The sequence below is a fragment of the Molothrus aeneus genome, unplaced genomic scaffold (assembly GCF_037042795.1).
Source record: "Molothrus aeneus isolate 106 unplaced genomic scaffold, BPBGC_Maene_1.0 scaffold_30, whole genome shotgun sequence".
Lineage (NCBI taxonomy): Eukaryota > Metazoa > Chordata > Aves > Passeriformes > Icteridae > Molothrus > Molothrus aeneus.
The window spans coordinates 276,313-294,074 of NW_027098964.1; the positions used below are offsets into that span (position 1 = coordinate 276,313).

General features: G+C 55.7%; 2 protein-coding genes across 3 annotated transcripts; one reads left to right on the forward strand and one right to left on the reverse strand.

Moving 5' to 3' along the window:
* The first annotated feature begins 522 nt into the window (after nucleotides 1–522).
* GPS2 (G protein pathway suppressor 2) lies at nucleotides 523–9,440 on the forward strand. Its single transcript, XM_066570582.1, has 12 exons — nucleotides 523–843; nucleotides 1,378–1,487; nucleotides 3,474–3,586; nucleotides 4,847–4,923; nucleotides 5,661–5,673; nucleotides 5,873–5,948; nucleotides 6,613–6,790; nucleotides 7,436–7,528; nucleotides 8,005–8,084; nucleotides 8,516–8,584; nucleotides 8,938–9,027; nucleotides 9,101–9,440. Exons 1-12 carry the CDS (start codon nucleotides 750–752, stop codon nucleotides 9,155–9,157), a joined length of 1,050 nt encoding a protein of 349 aa, XP_066426679.1. The 5' UTR covers nucleotides 523–749; the 3' UTR covers nucleotides 9,158–9,440.
* A 1,291-nt stretch (nucleotides 9,441–10,731) lies between these two features.
* EIF5A (eukaryotic translation initiation factor 5A) lies at nucleotides 10,732–17,335 on the reverse strand. Of its 2 annotated transcripts, XM_066570571.1 has the most exons (6): nucleotides 17,237–17,335; nucleotides 15,435–15,606; nucleotides 14,091–14,195; nucleotides 12,690–12,821; nucleotides 11,386–11,453; nucleotides 10,732–10,808 (listed from the first exon to the last, which is right to left on the reverse strand). In XM_066570571.1, exons 2-5 carry the CDS (start codon nucleotides 15,597–15,599, stop codon nucleotides 11,391–11,393), a joined length of 465 nt encoding a protein of 154 aa, XP_066426668.1. In that variant the 5' UTR covers nucleotides 15,600–15,606; nucleotides 17,237–17,335; the 3' UTR covers nucleotides 10,732–10,808; nucleotides 11,386–11,390. The 2 variants fall into 2 exon arrangements, with proteins under 2 accessions (XP_066426668.1, XP_066426669.1); XM_066570572.1 differs by lacking the exons at nucleotides 10,732–10,808; nucleotides 11,386–11,453; nucleotides 12,690–12,821 and adding an exon at nucleotides 13,070–13,210.
* Between the last annotated feature and the right edge of the window lie 427 nt (nucleotides 17,336–17,762).

The following is a 17,762-nucleotide window of genomic DNA, read 5'->3' on the forward strand; positions in this document are numbered from 1 at the left end:
CCAAAAAAACGCCGGGTGCTCTGTGGAGGAGGGGCGTGAAATTTGGGGGGTCCCGGGGCGTGGGGGCGGGGCCAGAGGGAGATAAAGGGGCGTGGTTCCTCTTTATTTAATGATGGGGGCGTAGTTTACCCTTTTAAGGAAATCGGTGCGTGGTTTAGCCTCGGTTTCACCCAAAAGGGCGTGGTTTCTCCTTATATGGCGATTGGGGCTGGATTTTACGTCGATTTTGGCCTAAAAACCTCTGGTTTTCCTTTTATGGCAATCAGGGCGTGGTTTTGCCTCGTTTCCGATAAACGGGGCGCGGCTTCCCCTTACAAGGACATGATGGGCGTGGTTCAGCCTCGTTTGCACACAAGGGGCGTCGTTTTTCCTTAGAAGGAAATCGGGGCGTGGCTTAGCCTCATTTCGGGCAAAAGAAGGCGTGGCTTCGCCTCACGGCGCTTTGGGGGCGTGGTTTAGCCTCGTTTCCACTTGAGTAGGCGTGGCTTCGCCTCACGGCGCATCTCGGAGCGTGGTTTAGCCTCGTTCCCACTGAAAGGGGCGTGGCCTCGCTCTGAGCGGAGCATTTGCCGTTCCCGCCGCTCCGGAAGCGGAACCGCGGCCTCGGCCCGGCCCCGCTCGGTTCCGCTCGTTCCCCGCTCGGCTCGGCCCGGCCCGGCTCGGCTCGGCTCGGCCCCGGTCGCTGTCCCTCAGCCCCGGTCCCTTCCCCTCGTCCCGTGCCGGCTCCGCGGCCCCTCGTTCCTCCCACGATGCCGGCGCTGCTGGAGCGGCCGAAGCTGAGCTCGGCCATGGCGCGAGCTCTGCACCGCCACGTCATGGTGGAGCGGGAGCGCAAGCGGCAGGGTGAGGGCTCCGGGAGGGTCCCGGGGGGCGGCTGAGGGCCGGGGGGCCGGGGGGAGCCCCGGAGGGTCCTGGGGGAAGCCCCGGAGGGTCCCGTGGGTCGGGGGATCCCCGAGGGCTCCGTGAGGGGACGAGGCCGCGCGCGCCGCCGGGGCGGGGTTTCCATGGCAACAGGAGCAGGCCCCGGGGAGGATCCATAGCAACGGGCCACGCCCCCGTGGCGTCTCCATAGCAACGGGGCCGTGTTTGGCGCCGTTTCTGTAGGGTTGGCCACGCCCCCGGTGGCGTTCCCATGGTAACAGGCCCCGCCCCTGGTGCCATTCCCATGGTAACAGGCCCCGCCCGTGTGCCTCAATGTCCAGGCCACGCCCCCTTTGGGAAAGGGGGTGGGGTCTGGGACCCCCAAAAACCCCCGGTGACCCCTGAGTGACCAATGAGTGACCAATGAGTGACCCCTGAATGACCCTGAGTGACCCCTGGTGACCCCGAGTGACCCCTGGTGACCCCGAGTGACCCCTGTGTGCCCGCTGGCCGCAGAGGAGGAGGAGGTGGACAAGATGATGGAGCAGAAGGTGCGGGAGGAGCAGGAGCGGCGCCGGCGCAAGGAGCTGGAGGAGAGGATGAGCCTGGAGGAGACCCGAGAACAGGTGGGCAAAAACCACCAAAAAAACCTCCAAAAATCGGCCCGAAATTTACACCGAAACCAGCACAAAATAGCTCAAAAATCAGTCCCAAAATCTCCCCAAAATATCCAAAATGTCAGCCCAAAAATCTCCCAAAAACTCCAAAGAATTGGCACAAAAATCGCAAAAGTTCACCAAAAAATCAGGCCGAAATTTACACCAAAATCAGCCCAAAATTCACCCAAAAATCAGCCCCAAAATCTCCCCAAAATATCTAAAATATCAGCCCAAAAATCTCCCAAAAACTCCCAAAAATTAGCACAAAAATTTGCAAAAGTTCACCAAAAAATCAGGCCGAAATTTACACCAAAATCAGGCCAAAATTCACCCAAAAATCAGCCCCAAAATCTCCCCAAAATATCTAAAATATCAGCCCAAAAATCTCCCAAAAACTCCCAAAAATTAGCACAAAAATTTGCAAAAGTTTACCAAAAAATCAGGCCGAAATTTACACCAAAATCAGGCCAAAATTCACCCAAAACTCAGCCCAAAATCCCCCAAAAAATCGGCCCAAAATTCACCCCAAAATCCCCAGAAAAATAAAAAAATCAGCCCAAAAATCTCGCTAAAAACTCCAAAGAATTAGCAGAAAAATCGCAAAAGTGCACCAAAAAATCAGGCCGAAATTTACACCAAAATCAGCCCAAAATTCACCCCAAAATCCCCAAAAAATCAGCTCAAAAATCCTCCAAAAAATCAGCCCAAGAATCTCCCAAAATATAAGAAAAATAGAGGGAAAAAATCCACTAAAAATAATTTAAAAAAATCCGCCCAAAATTCTCCCAAAACCCAAAAAGAATCCCCCCAAAATACCCATTTTACACCAAAAATCGCCATTTTTCACCAAAATTCCCATTTTTTCCCCATTTTTTCCCAAAATTCTGGTTTTTCACCCAAATCCAGCTGCTGAAGCTGCAGGAGAAGCTGGGGCCCTGCAGGAGGAGCAGCCCCATCAAAAACCCCACAAAAATCCCATTTTTACCCCAAAAATTCCCATTTTTACCCCAAAAATCACTTTTTTTTCCCCAAAATTCCCAATTTTTCCCCATTTTTTCCCAAAATTCTGGTTTTTCACCCAAATCCAGCTGCTGAAGCTGCAGGAGAAGCTGGGGGCCCTGCAGGAGGAGCAGCCCCATCAAAAACCCCACAAAAATCCCATTTTTACCCCAAAAATTCCCATTTTTACCCCAAAAATCGCCATTTTTTCACCAAAATTCCCCATTTTTTCCCATTTTTTCCCAAATTCCTGGTTTTTGGCCCCAAATCCAGCTGCTGAAGCTGCAGGAGAGGCTGGGGCCCTGCAGGAGGAGCAGCCCCATCAAAAATCCCCCAAAAATTCCCATTTTTACCCCAAAAATCGCCATTTTTTCACCAAAATTCCCAATTTTCCCCATTTTTTCCCAAAATTCTGGTTTTTCGCCCCAAATCCAGCTGCTGAAGCTGCAGGAGAAGCTGGGGGCCCTGCAGGAGGAGCAGCCCCATCAAAAACCCCACAAAAATCCCATTTTTACCCCAAAAATTCCCATTTTTACCCCCAAAATCGCCATTTTTCACCAAAATTCCCAATTTTTCCCCATTTTTTCCCAAAATTCTCATTTTTCACCCCAGTCCAGCTGCTGAAGCTGCAGGAGAAGCTGGGGCCCTGCAGGAGGAGCAGCCCCATCAAAAACCCCACAAAAATCCCATTTTTTTCCCCAAAAATTCCCATTTTTACCTCAAAAATCGCCATTTTTTCACCAAAATTCCCCATTTTTTTCCCAAATTCCTGGTTTTTGGCCCCAAATCCAGCTGCTGAAGCTGCAGGAGAGGCTGGGGCCCTGCAGGAGGAGCAGCCCCATCAAAAATCCCCCCAAAATTCCCATTTTTACCCCAAAAATCGCCATTTTTTCACCAAAATTCCCCATTTTTTCCCATTTTTTCCCAAAATTCTGGTTTTTCGCCCCAATCCAGCTGCTGAAGCTGCAGGAGAAGCTGGGGGCCCTGCAGGAGGAGAAGCACCAGCTCTTCCTGCAGCTCAAGAAGGTTCTGCACGAGGAGGAGAAACGGCGCCGCAAGGAGCAGAGGTGGGGAGGGGAAATTTGGGGAGAAAAAGGGGAAATTTGGGAAAAAATGGGGAAAAAAGGGATTTTTTTGGGGAAAAATGGGGATTTTAGGGAAAAAAAATGGGAGCTTTGGGGGAAAAATGGGGGGAAAATGGGAATTTTTGAATAAAAAATGGGGAAAAAATGGGATTTTTTGGGGGGAAAAAATGGGAGTTTTGGGGAAAAAATGGGGGGAAAATGGGATTTTTTTGGATAAAAAATGGGGAAAAAATGGGAATTTTTTGGGGGAAAAATGGGAATTTTTTGGGGAAAAAAAGGGGAAAATGGGAAATTTTGGATAAAAAATGGGTATTTTTGGGGGAAAGATGGGAGTTTTGGGAGAAAAATGGGGAAATGGGAATTTGGGGAAAATTTGGGCAAAAAATGAAAGTTTTGGGGAAATTTGGGGAAAAATGGGGATTTTGGGGAGAAAAATGGGATTTTTGGGGAGAAAAATTGGGGAAAACGGGAATTTGGGGAAAAAATGGGAATTTCGGGGAGAAATGGGAAAAAATGGGAGTTTTGGGGGGAAAAAGAGGAATTTGGGCAAAAATTGAGGTTTATTGAGGGAAAATGGGAATTTTGAGGGGGATTTTGAAGTTTTTGGGAGGGTTTTGGGTGATTTTGGGGTGATTTGGGATCGGTTTGGGGTGATTTGCGTGGTTTTGGGGTGTTTTTGGGGTGATTTTGGGGTGTTTTTGTGGTGTTTTTGGGGTGGTTTTGGGCAGTTTTTGGGGTGGTTTTGGGGTGGTTTTGTGGTGCTTTTGGGGTGATTTTGGGGTGTTTTGGGGTGTTTTTGTGGTGGTTTTGGGCAGTTTTTGGGCAGTTTTTGGGGTGGTTTCAGGGTGATTAGTGTGGTTTTGGGGTGTTTGTGTTTGGGGTGTTTTTGGGGTGATTTTGGGGTGTTTGGGTGTTTGTTTTTGGGGTGATTTTGGGCAGTTTTTGGGGTGGTTTTGGGGTGGTTTTGGGGTGTTTGTTTTTGTGGTGTTTTTGGGCTGTTTCTGTGGTGGTTTTGGGGTGATTTTGGGGTGCTTTTGGGGTGGTTTTGGGGTGTTTTGGGGTGGTTTTGGGGTGTTTGTTTTTGTGGTGTTTCTGGGCAGTTTCTGTGGTGTTTTTGTGGTGATTTTGTGGTGGTTTTGGGCAGTTTTTGGGGTGGTTTTGGGGTGTTTGTTTTGTGGTGTTTCTGTGGTGTTTTTGGGGTGATTCTGGCGGGTTTTTGGTGCTCTCACCCCGTTCCTGCAGTGACCTGACCACGCTGACGGCGGCCGCGTACCCGCAGGGCTTGGGGGTGCCCGGGGCTCACCTGCTGGGCATGGCAGGTACGGGGATTGGGGGGATTGGGGGGGATTTGGGGGGATTTGGGGGGGTTTGGGGGGTCCTGAAAGGGTTTGGGGGGAATTGGGGGGATTGGGGGGATTTGGGGGGTCCTGAAAGGGTTTGGGGGGAATTGGGGGGGATTTGGGGGGGTTTGGGGGGTCCTGAAAGGGTTTGGGGGGGATTGGGGGGATTGGGGGGGATTTGGGGGGTCCTGGAGGGGTTTGGGGGGGCCTGGAGGGGATGAGGGGGGTTTGGCGGGGTCCATGGGGGGAGTTTGGGGGGTCCTGAAAGGGTTTGGGGGGAACTGGGGGGGATTTGGGGGGTCCTGAAAGGGTTGGGGGGGATTGGGGGGGATTGGGGGGGTCCTGAAAGGGTTTGGGGGGATTGGGGGGGATTTGGGGGGTCCTGGAGGGGTTTGGGGGGAATTGGGGGGGATTTGGGGGGATTTGGGGGGTCCTGGAGGGGTTTGGGGGGGCCTGGGGAGGTTTGGGGGGTCCTGAAAGGGTTTGGGGGGAATTTGAGGGGTCCTTGATGGGATTTGGGGGGTCCTGAAAGGGTTTGGAGGGGGTTTGGGGGGGATTTGGGGGCAGTTTGGGGGGTCCTGGAGGGAATTGGGGGGGATTTGGGGGATCCTTGATGGGATTTGGGGGGTCCTGAAAGGGTCTGGGGGGGATTGGGGGGGTTTGGGGGGGTCCTGAAAGGGTTTGGGGGCCCTGGGGGGGTCCGGGTGGGGATTGAGGGTCCCCGGGGGGGTTTTGAGGGTCCCAGGGGGGTCTGTGGCTGCTTTTGGGGTCATTTTTGGGGTGATTTTAGGGTCATTTTGGGATGATTTTCCGGGGTATTTTTTTTTGTCATTTTGGGGTGACTTTGTGCCGATTTTTGGGGGGTGATTTTTGAGGTAATTTTGGGGTAATTTGGGGTTAATTTGGGGCGATTTTGGGGTCCCCACAGGCAGCCCGGGGGGCCTCGCTCGGGGCTCATCGGGGCCGACCGGGCCAAGCAAATGTTTGGGCCCCCCGTGATCAGCGTGAGTCGGGGATTTTGGGGGATTTTGGGGGATTTTGGGGATTTTGGGGGGAATTTGGGGGGGATTCGGGGATTTTGGGGGAGATTTTGGGGGGATTTGGGGGATTTTGGGGGAATTGAGGGGGATTTTGGGGGATTTTGGGGGGTCTGGGGGAGATTTGGGGGAGATTGTCCAGATTTTGGGGGGTTTGGGGGATTTAGGGGGAATTGGGATTTTGGGGGGGATTTGGGAGGACTGGGGGGGATTCGGGGGGGGGATTTTGGGGGGTCTGGGGGGAATTTTGGGAAGATTTTTGGGGGGACTTGTTGAGATTTTGGGGGATTTGGGGATTTTGCAGGGTTTGGGAGGAATTTCGGGGGAATTTGGGGGAGATTTTGGGGGGTATTTTGTGGGGGGATTTTGGGGTAAATTTTGGGGTATTTTGTGGGGTATTTTGGGGAGATTTTGGGGTATTTTGGGGGGGTATTTTGGGGGTATTTTGTGGGGTATTTTGGGGAGATTTTGGGGTATTTTGTGGGGGATTTTGGGGGGATTTTTTGGGGTATTTTGGGGAGATTTTGGGGTATTTTTTGTGGGTATTTTGTGGGGGATCTGGGGAGGGTTTGGGGTTCCTGGGGGGCTCTGGGGGTCCCCCCCCAGTTCCTGAGCCCCCTCCCCATTCCAGCCCCGCCATTTTGGGGCCCAGCCGCCCTTTGGGGCCGGGGGCGACCCCGGAGCCTTTGGGGGGGCCCAGGGGGGGCCTGGCCCCGCCCCCTTCGGGGTGGGGCAGAGCCCGGCCCCGCCCCCGCCCTTCCCCCCCGCCCAACCCCCCCCGGCCTACGGAGGAGCCCAACAGCTGCGGCGTGAGTGATACTGGGATATACTGGGATATACTGGGAGGGACTGGGATGGACTGGGATGGAACTGGGAGGGGACTGGGATATACTGGGATATACTGGGAGGGACTGGGATGGAACTGGGAGGGAACTGGGATGGAACTGGGATATACTGGGATGGACTGGGAGGGACTGGGATGGAACTGGGATGGACTGGGATGGAACTGGGAGGGACTGGGAGGGACTGGGATCGACTGGGATATACTGGGAGGGACTGGGATATACTGGGATGGAACTGGGAGGGACTGGGATATACTGGGATATACTGGGAGGGACTGGGATATACTGGGATATACTGGGAGGGACTGGGAGGGACTGAGATGGACTGGGAGGGGACTGGGAGGAAACTGGGGTAAACTGGGATGGACTGGGATATACTGGGATGGGACTGGGATGGACTGGTTTGTACTGGTCCGTGCTGGTCCATACTGGTCCGTACTGGTGCATACTGGTTTGTACTGGTCCATACTGGTCCGTACTGGTGCATACTGGTTTGTACTGGTCCGTACTGGTGCATACTGGTTTGTACTGGTCTGTACTGGTCCGTACTGGTCCGTACTGGTGCATACTGGTTTGTACTGGTCCGTACTGGTGCATACTGGTCTCTCCCAGCCCCCGCCGCGTTCCCGGCGCTGCCGTTCCTGCCCCAGCAGCCACCAGGGGGCGCCTTCGGCCTGCACGGGCACTTCCCCCCCACGCAGCCAGGTGAGGGCACCTGGGCACACCTGGGGCACCCAAAACACACCTGGGGCACACCTGGGGCACCCAAAACACACCTGGGGCACACCTGGGCACAGCTGGGGCACCCAAAACACACCTGGGGCACACCTGGGCACAGCTGGGGCACACCTGGGCACAGGCAAACACAGCTGGTGCAGTCCCAGGCACAGCTGGGGCACACCTGGGCACACCTGCAGGTACCTGTGTGCACACCTGTGGGTACCTGTGGGTACCTGTGTGCACACCTGTGGGTACCTGTGGGTACCTGTGTGCACACCTGGGCACACCTGTGGGTACCTGTGGGTACCTATGTGCACACCTGTGGGTACCTGTGGGTACCTGTGTGCACACCTGTGGGTACCTGTGGGTACCTGTGGGTACCTGTGCACACCTGTGGGTACCTGTGGGTACCTGTGGCCCCTGTGGGTGCCCCTGCCCAGCCCGGCCCTCCCCTCCCCCAGGGTTCCTCCCCCCCAGTTCGTCGCTGCCGCTGCAGAAGCAGCTGGAGCACGCCAACAGCCAATCAGGCTTCAGCGAGCCCGTGAGTGGGGCGGGGCTTAGGGAATGGGGCCAACCAGGGTTCAGGGATCCTATGAGTGGGGCGGGGCCATGGCAAAGGGGCCAATCAGGGTTTACTGAGCGTGAGTGGGGTGGGGCCAAGGGAAAAGGGGCGGGGCTTATGGAAATGGAGCCATTCAGGGTTCAGCATGCCCGTGAGTGGGGTGGGGCAGCCTAAAAGGGGGAGGGGCCAGGAAAAGGGGGAGGGGCCATAGGGAAGGGCAGGGCTAACAGCCAATCAGGGCTCAGCGAGGTGGGGGAGGGGCAGAGGAGGAGGTTGGGGGCGGGGCAATGAGGTGGGGGAGGGGCAACGAAACAGGAATTTGGAGTGGGAGAGGGGAAAGGGGGCGGGTCCGGAGGGTGGGGGAGGGGCAGGGGTCCCCACCCCCCTCACCCCTCCCCCACCCCCAGCAGGCGCTGCACCCCGGCCCCGCCCTCCTGCCCAGCCCCCAACTGCCCGTGGCCATCCAGGGCAACGCCAAGGTGGGGGGAGGGGCAAAAGTGGGATGGAGGAGGGGCTGAGAAAAGGGGAGGGGCTATAGGGGGTGGGGGAGGGGCAATGGCAGCAGGGATTTGGGTGGGGGGAGGGGAATGGGGGAATTCTGAGGGGGGGAGGGGCAGAATGGTCGGGTGGGGGGAGGAGCACGGAGGGGTTTGAGGGGGGAGGGGCAAGGGGTGGAGTGGGGGAGGGGGGGCAGATTTGGGGTTTTTTTCCCCCCCCCCAAAATTTTGGGTTTTAGGTTTTTAAAACGGGGGTGGGGGTGAGTGTGGGGGAGGGGTTGGGGGGGGGCCTGTGCCCCTCCCCCGCCCTCACCCCCTCCCCTCCCCCCCCTCAGCCGGCGCTGCCTTTCCCCACCCCCCCCCGCGCCGCCTCCCCCGGGAGTTTCCCCGCCCACGGCTCCGCCCCGCAGGCCCCGCCCCCACACGTGAGTGCTCCGCCCCTCCCCCCTTCAAAGCCCCTCCCCCATCGCCCCCCCCTCACCTTTGCCCCTCCCCCAGGCCCGGCACGGCCCCTTCCTCCCCCACGGGCAGGGCCAGCGCTTCTACCACAAGTGATGACGTCAGGGCAGGCCACGCCCTCTCCCGCGTGACGTCACAGCGGGACACGCCTCTCCCAGGATGACGTCATGGAAGGGGGGGAGGGGATTTTAAAGTGAATTTGGGGGGGGAGGGCCCTCCCCCACCCCCGGGTGAGTGATTGGAGCTATAATTAACAAATTAATTAATTAATGGATTAATGAATGAGCGAATGGATGGATTCATTAATGGAGCAATTAATGAATCGACGGAACTGGAGCAATGAAATAAAAGGTTTAAAAATAAAAATGCGAAAATTCAATTTTGATTTGGGTACAGACAGGGAGTGACCAGGGCAGGGACACGGGGTCCATCGGTCACTCTGTCCTTGGTCACTCTGTCCCGTGGTCACTCTGTCCTTGGTCACTCTGTCCCTTGGTCACTCTATCCATTGGTCACTCTGTCCTTTGGTCACTCTGTCCCTTGGTCACTCTGTCCTTGGTCACTCTGTCCTGTGGTCACTCTGTCCATTGGTCACTCTGTCCTTGGTCACTCTGTCCATTGGTCACTCTGTCCATTGGTCACTCTGTCCTTGGTCACTCTGTCCCTTGGTCACTCTATCCATTGGTCACTCTGTCCTTTGGTCACTCTGTCCCTTGGTCACTCTGTCCTGGGTCACTCTGTCCTTGGTCACTCTATCCATCGGTCACTCTGTCCATCGGTCACTCTGTCCATTGGTCACTCTGTCCCTCGGTCACGCTGTCCATCGGTCACTCTGTCCATTGGTCACTCTGTCCCTTGGTCACTCTGTCCTTGGTCACTCTGTCCTTGGTCACTCTATCCATCGGTCACTCTGTCCATTGGTCACTCTGTCCATCGGTCACTCTGTCCATTGGTCACTCTGTCCATTGGTCACTCTGTCCTGGGTCACTCTGTCCTTGGTCACTCTGTCCCTTGGTCACTCTGTCCTTGGTCACTCTTTCCATCGGTCACTCTGTCCTGGGTCACTCTGTCCTTGGTCACTCTGTCCCGTGGTCACTCTGTCCATCGGTCACTCTGTCCTTGGTCACTCTGTCCATCGGTCACTCTGTCCTTTGGTCACTCTGTCCTTGGTCACTCTGTCCCGTGGTCACTCTGTCCTTGGTCACTCTGTCCATCGGTCACTCTGTCCTTGGTCACTCTGTCCTTGGTCACTCTGTCCATCGGTCACTCTGTCCCTCGGTCACTCTGTCCATCGGTCACTCTGTCCTTGGTCACTCTGTCCCTTGGTCACTGTCCTGTGGTCACTCTGTCCTGGGGCCCCTCCCCAATTAACGCCGTTAATTAACGAACCCCTCACTTTAATTATTTATTTATTTATTTATTTATTTCCCATCTGGCGAGGCCCCAACGAGGGGGGGGGGGAAAGGGCGAAAAAGGGGGAGGAGCGAAAAAGGGGGAGGAGCCAAGAGAGAGAAGGGGAGGAGCCTGGGGCCGCCCCTCCCCCCCCCCCCTTTGGAGGGGCGCCCCTCCCCCACCGCGGGGAGGGGGGAGGGGTTTGGGGGGGAGGGGCGGGGGGACCCCTCCAGCCCCGCCCACAGAGTTTGAGCCCCTCCCCCCTCGCGCCCCTCCCCCACCTCCCCCTCCCCCCCCCACCCCCCGCGGCTGCTGCAGGTGGGGGAGGGGCCCGGCCCGACCCCGGCGGCGCCGCCTGGAGAGAGAGAGGGGGGGAGGGGCTGGGACCAGAACGGGACCCCAGACCCAAAATGGGGACCCCAAAATGGGAACCCCCAATGATCCCCCCCAGACCCAAAACGGGGACCCTAAAATGGGGACCCCCCCCCAATGACCCCCCAGACCCAAAATGGGGACCCTGAGCAGGACCCCAGACCCAAATGGGGACCCTAAATCCCAAAGGGACCCCCCCAGACCCAAAACGGGCATCTCGAGGCCCCGCCCCCACCTTCTTTACATCCCAATCCCCGCCCCCTTTCTTCATTTGCTACAGCTCCACCCGTTTGCAATACCACGCCCCAAGCCCCGCCCCTTTTGCCATATTTGGCTTTATCTCGGTTCCCTTTGCCATATTCAGCCCCAACCCCGCCCCCTTTCCCATATTTGTCCACGGCCCCACCCCCTTTCCCATATTTGTCCACGGCCCCACCCCCTTTTGCCATATTTGGCCGTGGGCCCGCCCTTTTCCCAATATTCAGCCCCAGCCCCGCCCCCTTTCCCCATATCTGGCTTGGCCCCACCCCTTTTCCCATTTTTGGCGTGGCCCCGCCCACCTGCCCTATTTGGCCATGGCTTTGATCGCGACAGCGGCTTCCTCGGTCATCGCCGACAGCACCGTGATCTGGGACCAAGGGAAAACCAGTATGAACCAGTACGGACCAGTATGGACTGGTATAAACCAGTATAAACCAGTACGGACCAGTATGGACTGGTATAAACCAGTATAAACCAGTATGGACCGGTACAGACCAGTACAAACCATCATAGACCAGTATAAACTGGTACAGACCAGTATAACCCAGCCTATCCCTGCTCCCCCAGTCCCTCCCAGTATAAACCAGTGTCCCCAGTACACCAGGATCTCCTCGCTGCAGTCGTATTTCTGCTCCATCTCCTGGCCCAGCTCCCCCAGTATAACCAGTATAACCCAGTATAACCCAGCTCTCCCAGTATAAACCAGTACAACCAATATAACCCATCCCAGTATAAACCAGTATAACCAGTACAACCCATCCCAGTATAAACCAGTATAACCATCCCAGTATAACCCAGTATAACCCAGCTCTCCAGTCCCTCCCAGTATAACCCATCCCAGTATAACCAGTATAACCCAGTATTCCCAGTATCCCCAGCGCACCAGGATCTCCTCGCCGCAGTCGTATTTCTGCTTGATCTCCCCAGTATAACCAGTATAACCCATCCCAGTATAACCCAGTCTCTCCCAGTATAAACCAGTATAACCCATATACCAGGATCTCCTCGCCGCAGTCGTATTTCTGCTCCATCTCCCCAGTATAACCCAGTATAACCCAGTATAACCTATCCCAGTATAACCCAGTATAACCATCCCAGTATAACCCAGTCTCTCCCAGTATAACCCAGTATCCCCAGCGCACCAGGATCTCCTCGCCGCAGTCATATTTCTGCTCCATCTCCCCAGTATAACCCAGTATTCCCAGTATAACCCAGTATAACCCATCCCAGTATAACCCAGTATAACCCAGTATAACCCATCCCAGTATAACCCATCCCAGTATAACCCATCCCAGTATAACCCATCCCAGTATAACCATCCCAGTATAACCCAGTATAGCCATCCCAGTATAACCCAGTATAACCATCCCAGTATAACCCAGTATAACCCATCCCAGTATAACCCATCCCAGTATAACCAGTATTCCCAGTATAACCCATATACCAGGATCTCCTCGCCGCAGTCGTATTTCTGCTCCATCTCCCCAGTATAACCCAGTATAACCTATCCCAGTATAACCCAGTATAACCCAGTATAACCATCCCAGTATAACCAGTATAACCCATCCCAGTATAACCAGTATTCCCAGTATAACCCACATACCAGGATCTCCTCGCCGCAGTCGTATTTCTGCTCGATCTCCCGGCCCAGCTCCCCCTCCGGCAGCCGCAGATCCTCCCGCACCTCCCCGCTGTCCTGGAGCAGCGACAGGTACCCGTCCTGGATGCCAATGAGCTGGGACAGGTGAGAGACAGGTGAGAGACAGGTGAGAGACAGGTGAGATACAGGTATGGACAGGTGACACACACAGGTACCCGTCCTGGATGCCAATGAGCTGGGACAGGTGAGAGACAGGTGAGAGACAGGTGAGATACAGGTATGGACAGGTGACACACACAGGTACCCGTCCTGGATGCCAGTGAGCTGCAGGTGGGACAGGTGAGAGACAGGTGAGATACACGTGACACACACAGGTACCCATCCTGGATGCCAATGAGCTACAGGATACAGGTATGGACAGGTGAGAGACAGGTGAGAGACAGGTGAGATACACATGAGATACACGTGAGATACACGTGAGATACATGTGACACACACAGGTACCCGTCCTGGATGCCAATGAGCTGTGAGGGACAGGTGAGAGACAGGTGAGATACAGGTATGGACAGGTGAGATACAGGTATGGACAGATGACACACACAGGTACCCATCCTGGATGCCAATGAGCTGTGGGATACAGGTGAGACAGAGGAGACACACAGACATGGACAGGGACACACAGACATGGACAGGTAGACACAGACGTGGACAGGTACACACAGACATGGACAGGTACACACAGACATGGACAGGTACACACAGACATGGACAGGTACACACAGGCATGGACAGGTAGACACAGGTAGGGACAGGTGGAAGGCACAGGTCACCCATCAGCACTGGCTGTACAACAGGCAGGTAAGAACAGGTAGGAACAGCTGGATCCCCAGATGTGTGCAGGTGTGCACAGGTGTGCACAGGTGTATCACAGGTGTGTTACCTGTCCCAGGTGTGTACAGGTGTGTCCCAGGTGTTTTACCTGTCCCAGGTGTGTTACAGGTGTGTGTTACCTGTCCCAGGTGTGTCACAGGTGTGTTACCCGTACAGGTGTGTACAGGTGTGTTACAGGTATGTTACAGGTGTGTCCCAGGTATGTTACAGGTGTGTCCCAGGTGCGTTACCTGGAAGTCGTTCCGTTTGATGTTGGGCACGTCCATGTTGTGGGTGGACGGACAGATGGACAGGTGTGTACAGGTGTGTTACAGGTGTGTTACAGGTGTGTACAGGTGTGTCCCAGGTGTGTTACAGGTGTGTCCCAGGTGCGTTACCTGGAAGTCGTTCCGTTTGATGTTGGGCACGTCCATGTTGTGGGTGGACGGACAGATGGACAGGTGTGTACAGGTGTGTTACAGGTGTGTACAGGTGTGTCCCAGGTGTGTTACAGGTGTGTCCCAGGTGCGTTACCTGGAAGTCGTTCCGTTTGATGTTGGGCACGTCCATGTTGTGGGTGGACGGACAGATGTCCTCGTACTTCTTGCCCGTGAAGATGTCGATGCCCACCAGGTGCACCTGGGGGGAACTGGGGTTACTGGGAGGGACTGGGGGGAACTGGGATGGGGGGGGGAAACAATTTTGGGGTTTTTTGGGGATTTTTGGGGCATTTTTTGGAGCAATCGGAGCCCAGGGGAGGCTCTGTAGGACCGGGGTCACTCGGGGCTGACTCAGTTCAGGAATTTGGGATTTTCCCCTCAGGAATTTGGGATTTTCTCCTCAGGAATTTGGGATTTTCCCCTCAGGAATTTGGGATTTTCCCCTCAGGAATTTGGGATTTTCTCCTTGGGAATTTGGGATTTTCTCCTCAGGAATTCGGGATTTTCTCCTCAGGAACTTGGGATTTTCTCCTCAGGAATTTCTCCCTTCCCACCAGGAATTCCAAGATTTTCCTGCCATTTTGGCTCCCATGGCATTCCCAAATTCCCAGTTTTTGGGTTGTTTTTTTTTTTTTGCAAGTTTTTGGGGCATTTTGGGTTTGGTTTTTTTTTTTTTTTTGCAAGTTTTTGGGGCATTTTGGGTTTTTTTTGGGTGATCAGAGCCCAAAAAAGGCTCCCATGAGGGAACCTCAACCCCTCAGGGATAACTCAGCTCAGGATTTTGGGATTTTCCCAGGAATTTTGGGATTTTCTTGGGAATTCCAGCATTTCCCCAGGATTCTGCCTACCCTGGCATCCCAAATTCCCAAATTTGGGGATTTTTGGGGCATTTTTGGGAGAATCAGAGCCCCAAGATGGCTCCAAGATGCTCTGCAGGAACCAGAATCACTCGGCGCTGACTCGGCTCAGGAATTTGGGATTTCCTCGGGAATTTCTCCCTTCCCACCAGGAATTTCAGAATTTTCCCAGGATTTTGGCCACCTTGGCATCCCAAATTCCCATTTTCTTGGGTTTTTGGGCTGTTTTTGGGCAATCCTAGCCCAGAAAAGTCTCCAAGAAGCTCTGCAGGAACCGGGATCACTCGGGCCTAACTCAGCTCAGGAATTTCGGATTTCCTCGGGAATTTCTCCCTCCCCACCAGGAATTTTGGGACTTTCCCAGGATTTTGGCCACCTTAACATCCCTAAATTCCCAAATCTGGGGATTTTCTGGGGTTTTTTTGGATCATTTTTAGGTGATCAGAGCCCCCAAAGTGGCTCCGATCACCTCTGCAGGAACCGGGATCACTTGGCGCTGACTCGGCTCAGGAATTTGGGATTTCCTCGGGAATTTCTCCCTCCCCACCGGGAATTCCTGCACCCCCCAGCGTCTCTCCCACCTTGGCGTGGCCGTGCTTGCCCGTTTTGGAGGTGCTCATCTCCACGATCTTGCAGGGGCGGCCCTTGAGCACCACGAAGCCGTTCTTGCGCAGCGCCGAGCACTGCATGGGGAACGTGGCCGAGGCCCCCGCGTCGCCCGTCTCGAAGTCCAGGTCGTCGGCCATCGCCTCTCTGGGGGGAGATTCCCCAGAAAAAAAACGGGATTTGGGGCGGGGAAAGTGAAATTCGGGGGGTCAGGAACAAGCAGGAAAAATTTGGGGGTCGGGGAAGGTCGGGGAAGCTCAAAAATTGGGGTTAAAGGAGATGAAAAAGGGGCCGGGGAGTTCAAAAAAGAGAGGTCAGGGGGTGGAAACCCAAAAATTTGGAGGGTTAAAAAGGATGAGGAGCCCAAAATTTGGGGGGTCAGGAAGTGGGGAAAGTGAAATCTGGGGGGTCAGGGACAAGCAGGAAAATTTTGGGGGTCAGGGAAGGTCGGGGGACCCCAAAACTTGGGGGGGAAAGTGGGAAAATGAAGCCTAAATAAAGGGTGGAGACCCTAAAAAAAGGGGTTAAATGGGTGGGGAACCCCAAAATTTGGAGGGTAAGGAAGTGGGGAAAGTGAAATTTGGGGGGTCAGGGAGGTGCCTGAAAAACTGGGGGTAAGGAAGGGTTGGGGGAGCCCAAAAATTTGGGGTAAACTGAGAAAAATAAGCCCAAAACAGGGGTGGAGACGCCAAATATGGGGATAAAGGGGTGGGGAACCCCAAATTTGGGGGGTCAGAGGGTGGGGAAAGTGAAATTTTGGGGGGGTCAGGAACAAGCAGGAAAAATGTGGGCGGTGGGGAAGGTCAGATGACCCCAAAAATTGGGATTAAAGTGGGAAAAGGAGAGGAAAAAGGGGGTGGGGACCCCAAAAAAGGGGACCCTAAAACGGGACAGGGAATCCCAAAAATGGGAAACCCCAAAAAGGGATCGGGGAACCCCAAAAAGGAGAATCAGGAGCCAAAAATGGGGGAGGGGAACCCCAAAATCCTGAGGTGGGGGGAGGGGCGGTGTCACGTGGGGACCCGGCCTCACCCCTCCCCCCCCCAAATTTTTTGGGTTCCCCCAAAAATCCCGTCCGGGGGGGGGGGGGGGCTGGGAGGTCGGGGAGGGGAAATTTAGGGGGATCCAGGGGGGTTTTGGGGGGTTCCCCGAGTATTTTGTACAGGGAGGGGAATCCCTTCCTTTTAGGCCCCCCCCCCCAATTCCTTATATGGAGTTGGGAGCTCCCCAAATTCCTTATAAGGAGTTTTGAGGGTCCCTCATGTCCTTATAAGGAAGTTTGGGGGATCCCCCATTTCCTTATAAGGAGCGGCGGGGGTCCCCAACTTCCTTATATGGAAACCCGAGGGTCTCCCCGTTTCCTTATATGAAATTGGGAGCTCCCCGACTTCCTTATATGGAATTGAGGGGGGTCCCCAACTTCCTTATATGGAAACCCCGGGGTCCCCTGTTTCCTTATATGGAAAATCGAAGCTCCCCAATTTCTTTATATGGAAAGTCGGCGGTCCCCCATTTCCTCATAAGGAGTTTCGGGGGGTCCCCAAATTCCTTATAAGGATTCGGGGGGGTCCCCAAATTCCGTCTATGGGGGGGTTGGGGGGGGTCGCGCCCTCGCCGCCGCCGCCACGCGGCCCCCTGGCGGGCGGGCGCGGCCTAGGCCGGGCCTGAGGGGAAAACCGCCCCGGGAAAGGATCGGGAGCCATCGCGGAGCTTCTCCCCACCTCCCTAAAGGGCGAGGCCGCCCCCCGAAACCCCCCGGGGCCGGGCCCGGACTCACCCCCGCGCCCGCGAGCCCCGAAGCCCGAACCGCCGCCGCGCTGGAGCTGCTGCAACCCCCGGGCCCCACCGCGCATGCGCGCCCGCCCCGGGGCGGGGGGAGGAACGGCACTGAGCATGCGCGGAGTGGGTGGGGCAGCACCGCGGAGGGAGCTGAGCATGCGCACACAGAGGAAGGGTGGTGCCGTGAGGGGTGTGCGCATGCGCAAAAACAGGGAGGGTGGGGTTAAGGCATGGCGGCACCGCCCCGCGCGCGGGTTCTCGCGAAATTTGCGGCGCTGAGCAGCGCGGCGCTGATGGTGTGGTCTCGCGAGAGCGCCGCAGTGCGATCGGCCTCACCGCCCTCAGATCTCGCGAGATTTCGCTAAGGGGAACGCGGCGTAGCCAGCGAGTTCGTTCTCGCGAGATTTGGAGCACGCGGCGGGCGAGGCCGGGCCTTACCTCAGGCGCCTTTTGGCGGGGGGGGGGGGGGGGGGGGGAGTCGTTGCCATGGCAACGCCGCCTGCAGCGCTCGTTATGCAAATGAG

Coding starts and splice junctions, on each gene's coding strand:
- EIF5A (XM_066570571.1), bottom strand. CDS start 15,599: ATGGCCGACGACCTGGACTTCGAGACGGGCGACGCGGGGGCCTCGGCC. Junction 14,196..15,434: donor GCAAGCACGGCCACGCCAAG/GTGGGAGAGACG, acceptor AGTTCCCCCCAG/GTGCACCTGGTGGGCATCGA. Junction 12,822..14,090: donor TCAAACGGAACGACTTCCAG/GTAACGCACCTG, acceptor CACCTGTCCCAG/CTCATTGGCATCCAGGACGG.
- GPS2 (XM_066570582.1), top strand. CDS start 750: ATGCCGGCGCTGCTGGAGCGGCCGAAGCTGAGCTCGGCCATGGCGCGA. Junction 3,587..4,846: donor CGGCGCCGCAAGGAGCAGAG/GTGGGGAGGGGA, acceptor CCGTTCCTGCAG/TGACCTGACCACGCTGACGG. Junction 5,949..6,612: donor TTGGGCCCCCCGTGATCAGC/GTGAGTCGGGGA, acceptor TCCCCATTCCAG/CCCCGCCATTTTGGGGCCCA.